Source organism: Amborella trichopoda, chromosome 10 (genome assembly GCF_054954075.1).
Source record: "Amborella trichopoda isolate Santa Cruz 75 chromosome 10, AtrichopodaSantaCruz75HAP2 v2.0, whole genome shotgun sequence".
Classification (NCBI taxonomy): domain Eukaryota; kingdom Viridiplantae; phylum Streptophyta; class Magnoliopsida; order Amborellales; family Amborellaceae; genus Amborella; species Amborella trichopoda.
In genome coordinates, this window is record NC_142345.1 from 44,815,050 (window position 1) to 44,832,819 (window position 17,770).

General features: G+C 36.9%; 1 protein-coding gene across 4 annotated transcripts; it reads right to left on the reverse strand.

Annotated features, from left to right (window-relative positions):
* Positions 1–661: 661 nt before the first annotated feature.
* On the reverse strand, positions 662–16,583 carry LOC18447445 (portal protein). Of its 4 annotated transcripts, none has more exons than XR_016042349.1 (22): positions 16,350–16,583; positions 14,130–14,663; positions 11,435–11,697; positions 10,262–10,342; positions 9,981–10,115; positions 9,088–9,206; positions 8,669–8,848; positions 8,469–8,574; positions 8,262–8,367; positions 7,984–8,094; positions 7,174–7,337; positions 6,909–7,026; positions 6,393–6,617; positions 5,210–5,400; positions 4,302–4,469; positions 3,970–4,070; positions 3,580–3,717; positions 2,943–3,101; positions 2,554–2,760; positions 1,596–1,790; positions 1,407–1,478; positions 662–984 (listed from the first exon to the last, which is right to left on the reverse strand). XR_016042349.1 is itself a non-coding variant. In XM_020675604.2 (22 exons), exons 1-22 carry the CDS (start codon positions 16,360–16,362, stop codon positions 826–828), a joined length of 3,528 nt encoding a protein of 1,175 aa, XP_020531263.1. In that variant the 5' UTR covers positions 16,363–16,583; the 3' UTR covers positions 662–825. The 4 variants fall into 4 exon arrangements, 3 of the variants coding, with proteins under 3 accessions (XP_020531263.1, XP_020531262.1, XP_088705421.1); XM_020675604.2 differs by having other exon boundaries at positions 3,970–4,075; positions 14,130–14,641; XM_020675603.2 differs by having other exon boundaries at positions 3,970–4,075.
* Between the last annotated feature and the right edge of the window lie 1,187 nt (positions 16,584–17,770).

Consider the following 17,770-nt stretch of genomic DNA (forward strand, 5'->3'; position numbering starts at 1 on the left):
ACTGAGGGGACGTTACTGAGCATTTCTACCTTTAATTAGTAGTGGTCAACCTCATCTTTATTTAATGAATTTAGTGGTGTTTTATGTATTTTAATTTTCTAGCCAGATGCCTCCTAGTAATTCCCCTCGGATCGTGTATCCTTAACTTCTTTTATTAAGCATAAATAAACCGTAAGAATATATTGTTCTCGACAAATATTATATGCATAAATATCCAGCCAAAAGATTTTCTGCTTCTGCAGGAACATATTCTCCATTTACTCCCCTTGGGCCCTTGGACAAAACCCATTCTAGGTGTGATTTTGGGGCCCCCATACATTGAGGATGTAACATCTTCAACCGTTTGACTAAATAACAAAATTTCAAATTGCACTCTCTAATGAACTCAAAAAACATAATGCCTAAACGTTGACCATCTAATATTTTGAGGGTGAGATCTGAGTAGTAAAAAAACTTCAAATTCAAATTCTCTTTTGAAAAAAAATAACCATTATATGGTTTTTTCAAATTTAAATTCTCTCGAGCGTTTCCACAATTTCAAATTGGAAAAGTCCTCTAAATTGGTCATTTGCCTGAGGGTGGGTGCATGGGGTACTCCCGCTGGAGCATGGTTAACATCAGTTTCCTCTCCACTTCCATTTCTGTTACTTATATTCGGATATCGAGAGCCATCGAGCCAAGCTTATTCATTGAAGAAATTACACATGGAAACAAGTTATACAAAGGAACAAAAGAATATTATAGGCGACACAGGCTAATGGCCATTGTATGATCTATAAGTTGAAGTGGTTCTTTGAGGAAAGAGGCTTGGAGCTTCAACGAAATTCAAACATAGAAATAGGATGATGGATCACTCGTATTTTGCGTGTCTTTACAGAGAATAGAGCGTGCTTGGATGACACTGCGTGGAGGCTCAAGGTCCTTCTCTTGCAGAGCATTACCTTGCAGCCTCTGCATCTGAGAGGCAAATGTATCATCCAAAATCTACATGTGTCAATACAAAAGGCAGTAGATCAGTAAATTTGAGAAGCCATAGGCAACATCCTTTACCAGAAAAACCCCTAATCCCTGTTATGTAGAGTGAACATCCTGGTTCCCATCCTATAGATAGTTGCACATATATTTGCTTTAAATAATGGAATGTGGAAAAAACTCTGATCCCTCCCATCTTGTATGAGCATAAAAAATGTAATTCCAGAAAACTCCAATCCCCATCACATCATAACACAAATTTGTTGTAATAATGGCAAATTAATTAGCCCCCACCCGAACATGACTGGAAATGTTTCAATAATGTCAACCTTTCTAAAAAAAAAAAAAAAATTCAATAATGCAGCTCAATTAGACTGATTTTGAGCTCTTCAAAAAAAAAGAAAGATTAGACTGATTTTGATAGGAAGACGTACCCCAAGGGCATAACAAGATCCCTTGTACCGGATTCGATTCTCTTTCCTGCTCTCAAGGAAGCTCAATACTCTCTGTGGAGCTCACAAAATCAAACATGGTTAGAGATAATATTTCATAGAGATTAAAAGCAAGGTAACAATAGAAAATGGAAGGAGCAATACAAGTAGACTATTAAAAACAAGTATTACCTGTCCCATCCTATCCCAAAACCCACGGCATATGGCTACAAAAAGGCGACCTGAGAAGACATCATGCAAGTTCCGTATTGTATCCATGAGCTGAGAGCACAACAGATGCATCCTCTCTCGAATCTCGGCTTCACCCTCCGTCTCTTTTGTTGCCTCAAGTATTCTCTTGAGTTGTGTGGTTCGGGTAGCTTCTGTCTGCAAATAGTCATCATTATCATATTAAAAAAAAAAAAAAAATTATTTTGTTGTGTAATGCATGTGTATAGAATGAGTTTCCCATATGTAAGGGCCCCCGCCCTCCTTGATGCTTAAGAAGATTATTAAGGCCACAGTTTCAAGTCAGGGTTTTAGTACTTGAGGTTTAGATAGTGATTAAAAATGACTGGTGCAATAAGGCCGCCACAGAAGTGCCATCACAAATAAAGCTTTGGGAAAGTAAACTATAATCAAATGGGGGGTGTGGAGAACCAGACTCCATTGCAGACACAATAGTCCTGTGAAATTAATGATGACAAGGCAGAAAGCATGGGGACCAACCATAATATGAATTATTGTCGTCCTCTCTCTCTCTCTCTCTCTCTCGTCGTCCATTTCATTGGATGGGGATGACTTCCACGGGATACCAGAGTTCATTGTGGTCATGATCATCCTATGAACTTGAAAGTGTGGTCATGTCAAATTCTTGTGGGTCCCCGTCTCTCTTTATCACCATCTATTTCATTGGATAGTGATGACACTAGTGGGACCAGGCTCCTTTGTGGTCATGATCATCGAATGAAATTGCTAATGATGAAGAGGGTGGACTGATTGTACGGGTCATGTCCAATTCTTGTGGTCCCTCTCTCTCTATCATCATCCATTTCATTGATGGTGTGATTCCCAATGGTTGCAGGGACAATATATACTTTTCAATAATTTTTGCAAAGAGAATTGGCATAAGGAAAACAGAGTAACCCACGTTGCTGACAAGCTTTTCCACTGTGGCTTGCAAATAATTTTTGTATTTTGTTCTCAGCATGACAGTGACTCCATTGAGTTGCTCCCCAAAGGCCGCCTTTTTATCTCCAGTAGCAGGCAGATATGAAGCCCAAGATCTAAGCACGCTCTCAACTTTACAATGCAGCAATTCTAATATTCTCTTTACCGTATTCAGGAAAGTACCTAACTGCACAAAATGGGTTGCAACCAAATTCAGCATCTCCCCCTCCTCTTTCATCAAAAAGAAAATTTGCCTTCGTATTTCCATTTTGAGTAAATATTTAGTAATACCTTGACACTGAAGAACAGAAAGTATAGAGAACAAGAAAAGTGTGGATTAAGAAATAGATTTTTCAAACAAAAACTCACTTGGTTGGGAACAATATAAAGAGCTACTGAGTGGCGTCTTGTTAGTTTCTGCATCTGCATGCCAAGCTTTTTTGGGATGGTGTCTTTCAAAGGAGCCAAAATATCACAACACTGTTTCTCCAGTGCTTTCATCACTGCTCTCTCTACATCAGCAACAGCCTTAAAGAAAACATATTCTTGCTGATCATTAATATAATCAAATAATGAAAGCATACCGTAATCCAGCGTACTATGAGAAAACCATTATCTAATGAAGTGATGACTGGAGAGAGTGTGGGATCCATCAGAAATAGGACATAGCCCTAATCATGGGCCCCACTCTCTCTTCACCACCATCTGTCACCTCATTGGACAATGATGACCCCAAAGGACTGTGGCCTTTGTACAAACCTCAGATTATACTTTATACTTTTACAATAAAATATTCGGCCCAATATGGAATTATTGAAAAGCTCATAAGAAAACAAAAAGGTAAGTCAGCAGGGATTTGGGTCCCTACTTTTTGGCTAAAACGGAGTCAGAGACTTCATCATAGGGCTCATTGGTACTACCGCCAAGGCCCCAGCCCATTCTCATTAAGAAGTTCATAATCTACCATATAATAATAGTAAATCACCCACATAAATAGGTTACTTACATTCTCTAAAACAAGAGAGTAATGAGGCCATCTGTTGATTACTACTTCATATTCGTTAAGAGTGTCCCTGATGAGCTCATACATCTCCTCGACAAATGGGGATGTGGAATGCTGGGTTGTAATTCCGGTCAATGGGCCCTACACATGGTAGCATTTCGTTAACATGACTAGCAATAGCAGAAGACAATTGATCTGAATTCAGATTTTCAATATTTCAACTGTTTTTTCCTTATAAATGGCAACAATATCTTTCTTACAAATAAATTTTGGCTGGATTTCTCTACCGGGGTACAATATTCCCCAAAATTCATTGTATGCGCAATTGTGCAGATGTGCGCATGCATGTGTGAGTGTGACTTAGAATGCACAGAAGGTTAAAAAGGAATGTACCTTATCTGCTTTGCATTGCTCAAGCAAGTGATTTTTTTTATCCATAATCCACAGCATAATGTATGAATGAAACAAATTCTTTGAGTCGACACCTCCAGCCACTGAACTGAAAAAGAGGAAAAAAGTTAGAGATCATATATGATTATACGGTTCCATTGGGATTAACAAAAACTGTTTCCTTTTTTTGATAAATGAAAATTCCATTAATAAACAAAGCGAACACATAAAAAACCTTGATGATAACAAATTTCAACTTAGTTGTAATGACTAATGTCATTGAAGTGGAAAGGTAAATAAAAAAGCATTTTGTGGCCAAATTTGTTTACACATACCCAATGCTCCAAGCTGAGAGATCTCGTTCAAAATCTGCAGTTGCAATGAGCAGCTCAGTTACGTGAGGGGAGGGGCTTGAAGGAGGGCAAGCCTCCAAAAACCTTTCAAGTTTGTTGCATAGCTCTGTGCTGTAAACAGAAGCAGCTATGTTTGGCAAATCGATGAAGCTGCAATGAATGGCAATGACAATGGAGAATTAAAATACATAAGAGGAACAAATCTACATAGCTGTACCAACCCAACTAGATGCTTAACCAACACCCATAATTTGCCTAAATAAAAGGGAATTAAAATCCAAAACGGGAATTCTTTGTAAAGTAAATTTAAGTTTAGCATCTAGAAGCAAGCATCCTTAAAACCTCAGTTATGAGGATTGGTTTTCTGCTTACATAATGTTATAAACACATAGAACTCAAGGTTAAGGATTTATGCATGAGAATCAAGGTTCACACTTGTCAAAGGAAAAAATATTAATGATACTGTAACTATTAAAGAAACAGGTTTGTAATACTATAAATGAAAAATATCACTTATCGAAATCTAGCCAAAAATAATAAGAAGCCTGAATACACATCCAGCACACTTATAAAGTAAAATCAAATTGTGCTTCTTGGAGCTACTACCCATAAGATTTCAAACCATAGGCACCAGCATTTTGCACAGTAAAACTTGCTAACATTCTTTTCCCTTCTTTCTTTTTAAGCTAACCTGGCCTCGAACACCCAACTTTGAGTTTGTAACAATAAATACAATAAAAGCTGTCTAGAGGATTCAGGGTTTTAGTTCCTTAGAAATCATAACTTATTGTTTTGGGGCGTATGCATAAGAGCTGGGTCATAAAAAAATTGTGGTGGTAAAAATATCAGGGTATCACCCATCAATCAAAACAATAAAGAAATGAATATACCTGGGTAGTATATGCTGATTGTGAATTTTAATATCTGCCTGAATCTCATTGCTGATATTGATACACAAGTTTTTCATCTTGAGGTAGGCTGACGAAATAGTTAGAGGGTCCATCAGGAAGCCATCAGTATTGCAGGACATAAGCTCATCAGTTTCCAACATATGACGCTTACATCTCTTCCTAGCAGCTGTCTGGAAATTTCATTAGACCTATAGTTAATCTGTTGCTCTAATGTATTACTGCAGTGGGCACTACAAAGCATAACCTAGTTTACCCTAATCAGTGATCAGAAGGAGTATATAAATAAAGAGTGCACGGAGGTGCAAGACTTTGGAGAACTGATTAGCATTCTTTAACATCTTATTTTCTAACGGAAAATAAGGAAAATTTGACCCAGAAATGTTCCTCAAAAGTACGAGGACTACTGGATCATACTGGACCCTGACTTTAAGCATGTTTGTACTAGGATAGTTCCAAGATAGGTGGCCATCAGAGGTTCTTGAGCAGCACCGCTTCTTAACAATCAAAAAGTAAAGAAGGACTAGGTTTTATCATGATTTCACAGTGAAGGGAAAGTATACTATTATCTAATGACCCAGGCTACATAGCCCACTGAGGTTATCACAATCCAATAAGATACAAAGCGATGGACATAGTGGGAGCAATCAGAATAGGATATGAACCCAATATCATCTCTCTTTATCGCCATCCATCATTTCCTTCGATGTTGATGACCCCATGGGACTATGAGCATAGCTTAGGCCATTGGATAATAGCTTAGGTCGTCATGGGACCATGAGAATGGCCTAGGTCATTGGTTGATAGTTCCAAGATAGGTGGACATCTGAGAGGTTATTGAGCAGCACCTATTCTTAACAATCAAAAAGCAAAGGAGGAAAGTATACTATTATCATGACTTCCAGAGAAAGGGAAAGTATACTATTATCTAATGACCTTAGCTATACTCATAGTCCACTGAGGTCATCACCATTCAATAAGATAGAAAGCGATGGTCACAGTGGGAGAGATCATACCAGGACATGAACCCAATGTCATCTCTTGTTCATCATTTCCTTGGATGGTGTTAACCTCATGGGACTATGAGCATACCTTAGGTCATTGGATAATAGTAATGTTTCCATCAAGAGAATGCTGCTCTTCCTTGACATAAAATATGCCATACCTGCAAATAATTTCTCAAAATCATCTGTGCTTCATGTGAAAGGATATCACTAAGAAGAGTGTATATCTGCACAGCAGGGGCTAATGCAGGTGCAGCTGAGTCTGAAGTTGGGGCGAGCATATCCACCAGTCCAGTAGGAGAGAGCTCATCCAGTGATTTATAATTTTCGAAAACTGCAGCCAAGAGACGCCCCACTTGATCTTCACAGTCCGATAGGATCCTTTTCTGCACAAGATAAAACATTACTTCAAGCAATTATTCCAGAAATAGTTTCAGGTCTTCTACCAATTATTGAATACAAAAAGGAAGCACATGCAGTACAGAGCAGGAACAAACTGTACCATCATGTCTGGTTTGAAGTTTAAAAATACTTTTCCAATAAATGCTTTATTTTAAAAGGTATAGCCACAAAGTTTGGATCTGGCAGTATGCAACATAGATGCAGCTACAAGAACCAATGCGAGGAGAGTGTTCCCAATTAAATTCTAACATGTTTAATGTGGAAATGTAGTTCACCTCTTGCCGAGTCAGATTGTTCTCATCTCGAGCCTTTATTACAGGTGTAAGCAACTCATGCACGAGATCCAAACAATCTTTTGTTGGTGTGGCCACATCCATGACATATGAAAGATATCTGTAACCAAACACATAGATGCAAGCACATAATCACGACTCAAGAAATCTTGCATGAGAAGTGGAAAAATATCAAGATAACAACAATGCAAGATTATGTGTGGTTTATAGTGCGAAATAAGATACTTATTTCGATAAATGGAAGTACCTGAGCTTAGTGTATGCATCAGAAATTCCATAATAATCAGAAAATTCGGCTAATAACCATTGCCATACTCCATGTAAGCGCAGGTTTCGTGAATGAAAATATTGGGAACGCATAGCAGCCTCCAGTACCAAATCATATGCTAGAGTCTCCACAACAGTGCCACACTAGCAGAAAGGTCCAAATACAAAGAATCAAACTTAGTTGTCGACAAAGCGGAAGAGTGTATGCAACTATTACATTTCCATATTTGAATGAAGAAGTCATGCTAAATTTTTACCTTTCAAGTGCAATGCAAATTATTCCAGAAAAAAAGGTAAATTTCTTTAATCATCATGGTATCTGCATGGCCATTCAGATAACCAAGACAAACTAGCATGAACATTCTAATTATTACGTAATGGTCACTAGTTGCACAATTATTTCAGCATATAGCATGAATTGTTCAGAACCAAGTAGATGTTGCACGATATGTTCATCCTTTAAATTACACTATTATTGTTTTTGACATTTACTTGGCCTTGGAGGTGGCAGACATGAAATATCTAAGGGTTGTAAAGCAAGATGCATACCAGAAACTGGACCATCTTTAAAGAAGTTAATACTATCCAATTTAAATGATGCCCTAAAAAAAGAAAAAGAAGAAAGAAACAGCTATATTTTAAATCCAACAAAAGAAAAGATCTATACCTTGATGGAGCTTAATTCTCCAGAGGTACTTGTAGTACTATCCAATTTAAATGATGCCCTAAAAAAAGAAAAAGAAGAAAGAAACAGCTATATTTTAAATCCAACAAAAGAAAAGATCTATACCTTGATGGAGCTTAATTCTCCAGAGGTACTTGTAGTGCTTATGGATAGTTGAACTTTCCCCACACATTCCTGATCTTCGTGGTATATTGGCCACCAACGTATTCTATCATTCTGCTTCATTTTTAATGAGTTACTAAACATGATCGACATCCAAAAGCAATAAATAATTTGGAGCCAAATACTTCTTTAGAAGTGATGTTCCTCCTCAGTATGATAATTCTTTGCAAAATTCTAATCAAAATATGTTGCACCCTTGCTCTTACTTAAATGTAACATACCGGGTTATCAGTCAAAGAAGAAACTTGAATTGTTGCTCGACCTTGAGTATTTTCCTTAGAATCCTGAACCAATAACAAAAGAGAATCTCCCTGACTCTCTGGAAAACTGAAAAATATGCATGTTAGGTACTTCACTGCAACATTCTTTATGGAAATCAGGCAACAATAGCATTGACCTACTAATTGACGAGAGAAAAGAACCCTTACAAGACATGAGGTACACCGGATCCAGGTTGCATGCAAATAGCAGCACCTCGCTCTAGTTGTGCATCTTCATTTGAATTTTTCAATTGGATGAAGCATGACAGTACTTCTGGAAATAGAAAGTATATATCAATGAGAAAAATTATCTTACATTATACATATCATAAACGTTAAACAGTACAACAATTACGAACAAATCGAACCTTGTTGTGATGTCACTGGAAATCCCATTCGGGAAGATGCTGTCTTTATTGAGCTAACGCCCGATTTTAGTAATGCTGAAACATGTCTAACATAGTGTGCACCTGCTTGCATATATGCTGCACCCAACTGTGAATATGTGGCATGGAGTTTTCGACGAGGTATAATGCGGATCTTTTTCACTGCCATTTATACATCAAAGAATTAATGCCATGTAAGAAAGATGTTCCTAAAGATTTTGGAAAAATATTCTAAATCCATAAGATTACCCATGCACACAAAACCATTAAAAGGAATCGAGCTTAGTCTTGTTTCTCATATATGTGATTATCAGAAGGCTGACAACTTCTAATAAAACTACGCTTTACAAAATACATATTTGTTTAATATCATTATTGGAATCAATAATGTCATAATTTACCTTCCACGTTGATCTTTCCAATAACTTTCTTGGACTTCACTGAACATTCTTTTACAGAGTCAGCTGTCGCCCCTTGCCATGGGATTCCATGTTGAGGTTGCAACAGGAATTTGTGCAACCTATAAAATAAAATCCAGTACTTTGTATCTTTAGCGTTCACAAGCAAAGTTTAAGAAAAAGAACCACTAGAATCAATCACAATGCATAAGAATAATACAGCACAATTTGGTGTTTATCAGGAAAGGCAATAAAGGTGGGCGCCGCTATACGAGAAACAAATATCACATTTTGGAGTTCAGCAGTCAAATATATAAACATCAGAACTTGCATGACTTAATTATAAGGAATAAGTAAACAAAAAGAACTTGAAAATAAATAGATGCATCTGTAAATATTATTGGAACCTGAGTTGGTGGAAGGGGTATCTCAAGACATCAATGGGTTGTCGGAACTCAAGAACCCAGCCCCCCATATATGTTATGAGGAAGTTTCCTTGAAAATTTGTGCAATTCTAGTCAATAAATTCTGTTCAAAAACAGAAAAACTCCAACCATCTATGTCACTTGGGGTCTCATCTGAAAATGGTATAGCACACACTTCAGACCTAATAGCCAATCGGGTTTCAACAGCTTTCCCCAGTGCTGTGAATGTGATAGCCATCGAGGCATAATAAGCTACAGTACTGTGTATGTGGTATTTTTTTTTTTTTTTTGTATATTTAAGGTGTAAGTGGTATCAGTATATTAAGATGTAAAGAGACCATGAAGCATTCAAGTTGTGATCTTTGCCACTAAAGTTGGAATTGATATCCAGAAGGCACAAGACGACTATATCCTTGATTTTGTACCTTTTAATTAGAAAAAAACATTAGAAGTCCAACACTATGAACATACCCAAATGCATTTCGCAGCGCCATGCACTCATCTCTTAGGAATTCAGGAGCCTCCATGCAGCCTCTAGCCCATGCATGTAGACATAAACGAATACATGCATCATATGCTACAAAGAATTGCCAAGCACTCTGACCACTGAAACGTAGAGACAAGCCAAAAAAGAGAGAAAAAGGAAAAAGAAAACAAAAGAAAAAAATTGGGTCAAGTACTTGAAAAGAATCACAAAAAAATCAGACTGTAAGGACAATTGGAAATCAAATGCTTCATTGCAAAGTTCATACCCAATATCATGATATGCAGGTTGGTCCATTGAACTGGGTTGCCGGCATGGCATTTGTGTTTCAACTTCTCCAGGAATATATCTGCAATGGAGCTCACCATACTATAAGAAATAACCAAGTAAGTTTTTTTTAAGGGTGTGGTTTGCATAAGGCCCCAAACTTAAACAATCAAAGTAAAGCGGAGCTCCAACATGTGCGAAAAGATGCAGTTTTGGCGCCAAAAAACCCTTCCATGGCCTGAAAATCTATTTTCACCCCAAAGTACGAAATATGAGGCTCCAAAAGTGGTGTGGATCGAGCAGGTTGATACTCTATAAACTCTTGAAAATATTAAAAATGGAAAGTTCATTAATGCATCATAAGACAAATAATTTTATTACTTGAAAATCCTTTTCTCTTCATATTCACATCTTGAGGTCGAAATGATTAATTGGAGGGTTTTCTAACATAGGAACAACCTTTCCAATTAGGGTTTTGGTTTGCATAAGGCGCCAACATTAAAATGTGCCAAAAGATGCAGTTTTGGTGCTAGAAAACCCAGCTATAGCCTGAAAATCTATTTTCACCCCTAATTACAAAAATATGAAGCTCCAAAAATTGTGAAGAACAAGCAGGTATATAAACTCTTGAGAGTCTTAGAAATGGACAGTCCATTAATGTGTCATAAGATGAATAATTTTTATTACTATGAAATCCTTTTCTCTTCATATCCAACATAGGAACAACCTTTCCAATTAGGTTTTTGGTTTGCATAAGGCGCCAACATTAAAATGTGCCAAAAGATGCAGTTTTCGTGCTAGAAAACCCAGCTATAGCCTGAAAATCTATTTTCACCCCTAATTACAAAATATGAAGCTCCAAAAATGGTGAAGAACAAGCAGGTATATTAACTCTTGAAAATCTTAGAAATGGACAGTCCAATAATGTGTCATAAGATGAATAATTTTTACTACTATGAAATCCATACATCTCGAGGTCAAGGTGATCAGATGGAGGGTTTTCCAGCATTGCAACAACCTTTCCTTGTAGGTTTTTGAGGTGCCCTTTTCTCTATAGAATGAAGTTGATACATTACATAAACTTTTTTTTTTAAATGGTAAAAACTATCACCTCTATGCTGACTTGCAAAAAGATTTTATGGCACTTTTTGTTGATAGAAACAGTATGAATTACCTTGGACATGGTTCATTTGCTGCATGTGACTGAGCACCAAGATCTGTTAAACATTCCTTACTATCGCAAGAGAGATTCGTTTCATCTTGTGCATGAAGCTCATTGTATACATTTTTCGTTTCTGATATAACACGTGCTCCTGGCAATGTGGTCGCTTCCATCTCAAAGCTCTGAGATCCAGTTCTTGAATCAACCATAGGAGGTGCACTAGGATTTCCTGCTTCTGATAATGTTTTGGGCTTAAGATCTCTCTTAAGGAAGTCCTGAAATCAAAATGGAGTTGGCTTTGAATAGAATATCTTAATCATAAAAAATTGAGATCACACTCAATTATCTCAGCTCAGAAGGATGATATCCAGTGCTTATGTCAAAGAATTTCTGCTGGAATTATTTATCTTATGGAAGATACTGAATATGGAAGGCTGAGTTCAAAATCTATTATCACATGGAAAAAATATAGCTATTTCTTTTATTGTTTTATTTTCTTTTTGACGCACAAGTAAACAAACCAGTATGTACAATAATAAGAGGGCAGAGAGAGAGAAAGAGAGAGAGAGAGAGAGAGAGAGAGAGAGAGAGAGCGAAAGAGAGCATAAATGCATTATTTACAACATGGGAAATCACCTACCAAGAGGACCTAAATAAATTTTACGGAGCAAGAAAAACTGATCCAGATTCACTGAAAAATAAGGAAGAGCTTTCTTTTGTCATCGTAAAATAGGAAATTGTTTGAATATATTGAGTTGTCAAAAGATCACAACCTCAATGGATTAAAAGGAAAACAGACAATAACCACCATTCAAAGTCAAATGCTGATATTGGACCTGGTAATCCATATTTGGCATAATTACCAACGTAGACCAATTCGGCGCATGTTCATCTAATTGATATCAAAAACCATAATTTTCGATGATGACATTGTGACACCTTATGAGAAGCTCTCTCTCTCTCTCTCTCTCTCTCTCTCTCTCTCTCTCTCTCTCTCTCTCTCTCTCTCTCTCCCTCTCTCTCTCCCTCCCTCCCTCTCGCTGATGTTTTTTTGGGTAAGTCACACTCTCTGTGATGTAAATCAAGAGATGCCTTAATCAAAATTTTCAAATTTATTTTTTGACATGGGTGTACTAGTTTTTTATTTTTTTGACTGGTGATCAGTTTCTTAGTTGTTAGACTTAGGATGAGATTTTCTTTAAGAATTAGTTAGTTCGTTGGTTTCCTTGTATTTTAGTTGGGACTTATGAATGAATCATGCGGGGTTCCTATAGTTCCTATTTAATGCGAATATGGGGCAGGAATTTCGGAAAGAACAAAATATTTGAACATTAGAGAGAAGTGTGTGAGTTTGAATGAGGACCTGAAGTTGTGAAGCTAGAATAGGGAGCGACATCTAGGAAAGTGGAAGGAGTGAGGGAAAGTAGGGAAGTTATTGATGGACAAATATTTTGTGTATTCCTAAAATATTGGCTCTGATATAAGAGAGATAGAGGGAGGAACCTTTTAGATATTTTATCTTTATTTTGTTTTCCTTGAGTGCCTGCCTGTATTAAAAAGGGGGAATAGGAACCATAGCAACCTAATATTGCTTTGGGTTAGTTATAGGAATTTGGCCTAGGCTTAAGTATTTAGCAGTTGATTTACCAATGCTACATCTAAAGTTTGATAACTACCACTGACCTACCCAAGAAAAAGGGGGGGGGGGGAATGAGAAGGATATGTTATTTTGGACTAAAGTCTAGTTTTTAAAAGAAGTAAGTTCTTCTTCTCCTTTATAGTCAACAAATTGATTTGAAGCCCTAATATTGCAACTATTTCAGGTAGGTCACATGTGCAAATCAGTGCATTGGAAAGAGGGTAGATTTCATTTCCTATCTTTCCTTCATCACTGTGTGTGTGTGTGACTATAGTCATCAAATTGATTTGAAGGCTTAATATTGCATTGCGTTCAACTATTTCCGATAGGTCATGTGTGCAATCAAATAATGTGTAAAATCATGAGTAAAATCAGATAGGTCATGTATGCAATCAAATAATGTGTAAAATCATGAGTAAAAACTGATTAACTGGCAACTAGTCAGAGACTGGATCATTTTGATCTATATGCTTAGCAGTCAGCAAAGGATCTACTTCAATAGCCAATGGTTGTGATAATTGATCTCAAAAAGGCCAACTCTCTAAAACTGTCTGGAAGACAGTTTCATAATAAAGTTGCATCCAGTGAGAGTATGACTTTCTATCTTGTGATTTTGGATTAACCTGATAATCAATGCTCATAATAAGGTCCATTCTCAAGTTCAATGTCTTGTAAAGCCAATTATAGCTTGGTCATCATAAAATAACCAGGAAGAAATACCGTGGCAAAATTACCTAATATAGAGGTGATTATCAATTGAATCTACTTCCAAATTACTACCATCAATGAAATAAACATAGTAGTAAAGGAAACTCTTTGAACATTATTTCTACCATCTAGAGACATGAGTTTAGTTAAATCATTTTTTACCATTATCATAGGTAGAAATTACAAATGGCAGAAAATGCAACACGCTAAGAGAGAAATAACCGTGTTATTATCACTGTCTAGAGATAAGCCTCAGATGAACCAACTTCAAACCATATATCAATAACAAAAATAACAATTAGCACTTTGTCGAAAAGGAAGCACATTAAGTGAGGAAAAAGATAACAAATAAAAACTTACCCGGCCACTGTACTGATCCATAGCATCTTGCATGTTGTCCCCAACACTCGATGCTGTTACGTTCCTCACAAATTCCCTAATCCCCAAGTCCCCATCTGTGAATCTCCGAGCATTTTCAGGCAACTCCACTCTTAAACTCCCCTTCCAAGTCCCTTTCACCCCCAAAGCTTTAACCTCTGGCTCACTAAGAGGCACTTCTGAACTTGGTCCAACAACAAGCAAATCTTCATTACAGTTTCTCACTCTGGGGTTCTCTTGGAGATCAGAATCACTAGAAGCCAATGTCTCCTCAAAACCAGCTGAGAAATCTGATTCATTGTCATCAGATATGGAAGCATTGCTCTCTTCCTCATTGTTCGGATCCAAACTGGAATTATAAAGTGGCCCTAGGTAACCTGAATAGAATTTTAGTGGTGGCAAGGTTTGGGGTAAATATTCCCTGTTCTGAAGGGGTGAAATCGGTGGATCTCTGATAGAATCAAGACTGAATTTCTTCGTAAGCGGGGACTGTTCTGCAATATCTCCATTAACACCCTGCTTGTTGAGAAAAAGAGCCACACCCAAAGGAAAAAGAGAGAAGGAACACAGACAAAACAAGTGAGGAGAAATTCATTAAGAAAACTAGAAACATAAGACCAATTTAAGTTTCCCAAAAAATAGAGAAAAATGTATAAAAGATGGGACTTTAAAAAAAATGATTTATAGCCGGAAACAATTCAAAAAAATCCAAAAAAATGAGAAAATAGAAAAATTTAGCATATGATAACAAACACTCACAAATTATCATGAAAACATCAAAATTATATACAAAATATGTATACACTGATTTAGTAAAAACTTATTTTTTAATTTTTTATTTTTATATAAACCAAGTTTGTATCTAAAAACTCAGCTCAGCGATCTGCTGAGTCTGAGTAGCTCAACCAAGCTTTAAACCTTTGGTTATGAGAAAAAAAAAAAAAAAAGGCTTCCTGAGTTTGAGTTTTATTTAGAATGATTTATAGAATCATAGAATACTGTGATAAAAAAATAAAAGGTAACTTTGTGTTTTATTTATTGAGAAAAACCCTAATCGGAGAGTTCGATCAAACACAAAGTAAAAAAAAAAACTGAGAAGAACACCAACATTATGTTGTTCGTCGCTGATGTGACTAAATCCATGGGTAAAGACAATCAATGGTTTCACCATCCCAAAAAGCGCAAAATTGCCCCAAACCCTAAATGATACGGAAAGACCTTACATATTAAACCCTACTTAATCCAAAGAAACATATTCACGTGCCTAAAATCTGATGAGAACCCTGGACCTCCGGGCCACAGAGCAAGAAGGCCCAAGGTCACACAAGATAGATGCTAGATTACACCTAAGAATTCAAGACATAACTTAACTGTACACAAAATTATTGACTCAGAACTCATGAAGAGAAACAACTATGAAAAGAGCTACAGAAATATACTTGTTCTTTTTTATTCTTTTAAACCATCTCGAACCCTGATTTCCGAGAGATTGATAGTTCATCAGAATTTTCAACTCTGTAGAAAGAACTATTTTGGAACTTTCAAATGCAATTTAGGGATAATCATTTCTAGATTTTTCATGTCTACCAAGAAAGCTCCACAAACTTATCTGAAAAATAGCTTGCAAATTAGAAGTAATGAACTCTGCAAGCTCTGAGAGATCATCTTCTATTTTGGGTACGAGTGTACAAACGACTCATTGTTGAAATAGCAAGGAAAAAAAGTTTCAGCAGAGACAAGGAAAAATGGCTGTTAACACAATTATTGAAAAAGATGAAATATAACCAGAACCCTGATATGTTGATATCGACTGAAAGAAAAGATGGCTATCAAAATATTTACTGAAAATAAAAAAGATCAAAGAACTAACCAGAATCTTTTCAAAGTAATTTGAGAAAAGCAGCCATCAAAAAATTTACGAAAGAAATCAGAGGAACCCAAAGAATTCAAATGCAGAAAGAGAAACGGGGTTTTTAGGTTGAAATGCAAAAAATATCAAATTTCACTTCAAAACTTCAGATGCATGTGAAAAAATACAAAATAGATTTTTGAAACAAGACTAAAGTATTCCGAACATTAAAATGCTGCAGAAACAATGGGGTTTCATGGCTGTAACATCAGCTGAAACAGAGAACCCAGAAAAGAATTTGGAGTTTTTAACAGAAGTACAGGGTTCCCGACAGAAGATTAGGGTTTCGGTACCTGGTTGATCCATTTGAGGGCGGATTCGTCAAGACCGTCAGTGAACATGTCTTCTCACGTTTGAAAGACACACAAACAAAGAAGAACGCAAGAGGAAGAGACAACGCCAGAGACACAGAGAGAGAGAGAGTCTAAAGCTCTCTATTTTGTGAAGAATCAGAGAGAGAAGAGAGAGAGAGAGAGAGAGAGAGAGAGAGAGAAAGAGAGAGAGAGTTTGAAGGTGTGTTTCGTGATGAATGAAAGGGGTGTTGTGCTGTTATTAAGAAAAGAAAATGCAGGATGACAGTCGGCTGATGAGTAGTGGGTTCTTCTAACGGCTACTCCGAAGAGGAGCGGGACCTTCCCCCCTCTCTCTCTCTCTCTCTCTCTCTAAATATGAAAATGACAAATTCACCCTTTTCATGACTTCAAATCATCTCACTCTCTTTTCCTCTGTTTTTTTTTTTTTTTAACTAATCACATTGTCTCACTGTCTTCCCTCAATTTCCTCGTTTACTTTTTTTTTACTAATCACATTGTCTCACTCTCTTCCCTCAAATTGGGCTGGGCACGACCCGCATCCGACCATAGACTTGGACCGAACCCTGTAAAGTGCTAAAGAGTTTTGGGCCCGGTCCAAATCTGGGTTGCATTCAGGTCGGACCGAACTCAAACCTACTCGATGGGGTCATGGGTCTTTAAATAAAAAATTATTTTATTTTATTATATAAATTATAGAATTTACAAAGTGGTGTCAGGTTACCTTGACTTCGATCAAGATTTGACCTTTCGTGATTATAGCAAAGATGGACAGAGACCTACCCTAAACCCAATTATTTGGGTCCTTTGGGTCTAAATATATCGGGTCACCGACCCATCAGGTCAGACTCGACCCACTCTCCACCATTACGCATTCGCCTCGTCAACAATCATGCATGTTCCTTTTCTTGTCACTCAAAGTAGAGGTGACAAATTTGTCATTTTTCTTATTAAGGATGCAATCTTTCACCATCCCCCCTCCTCCCTCTTAGGGTGCATGCATCTCTACAAGAGGAAAGCCTTCTCATGGAAAAGGGCAAGCACCCCTCGTATCTTAATCACCATTTTGTAGTTTTCATTCTTACATAAATAGGGGTTTGTATTTTTCGTTGAATTACAAAAAAAAAAGAAAAACCTTTATATGGCTATGCTCTTTCAAAATTATACATTTTTTTTTATTCTTTTATTTTCTGATAGCTGAGATTAGCTACATTGATGATAAATATAGAAATTGCTTATCTAAAAATGAAAATAGTGTAATTATAGGGGATGTGGAACTCGCCGGCAATAGGATCGACTTAGGCCTAGCCAGCCCAGCTCCAACCTCGCATTCATACCATATTTTGTGACCAAAGGCCTAGTTTTTTAGGACCGGATAAGGCACCCATCCTCTCTTTTTTTAA

Bases quoted from the DNA above. Each gene is read 5' to 3' on its own strand.
- LOC18447445 (XM_020675603.2), bottom strand. From the start codon at position 16,397: ATGTTCACTGACGGTCTTGACGAATCCGCCCTCAAATGGATCAACCAG. The intron at 14,664-16,349 runs GTACCGAAACCC...CTCAACAAGCAG, and splicing joins CCCTCAAATGGATCAACCAG to GGTGTTAATGGAGATATTGC. The intron at 8,575-8,668 runs GTTCGATTTGTT...TTCTATTTCCAG, and splicing joins TCCAGTGACATCACAACAAG to AAGTACTGTCATGCTTCATC.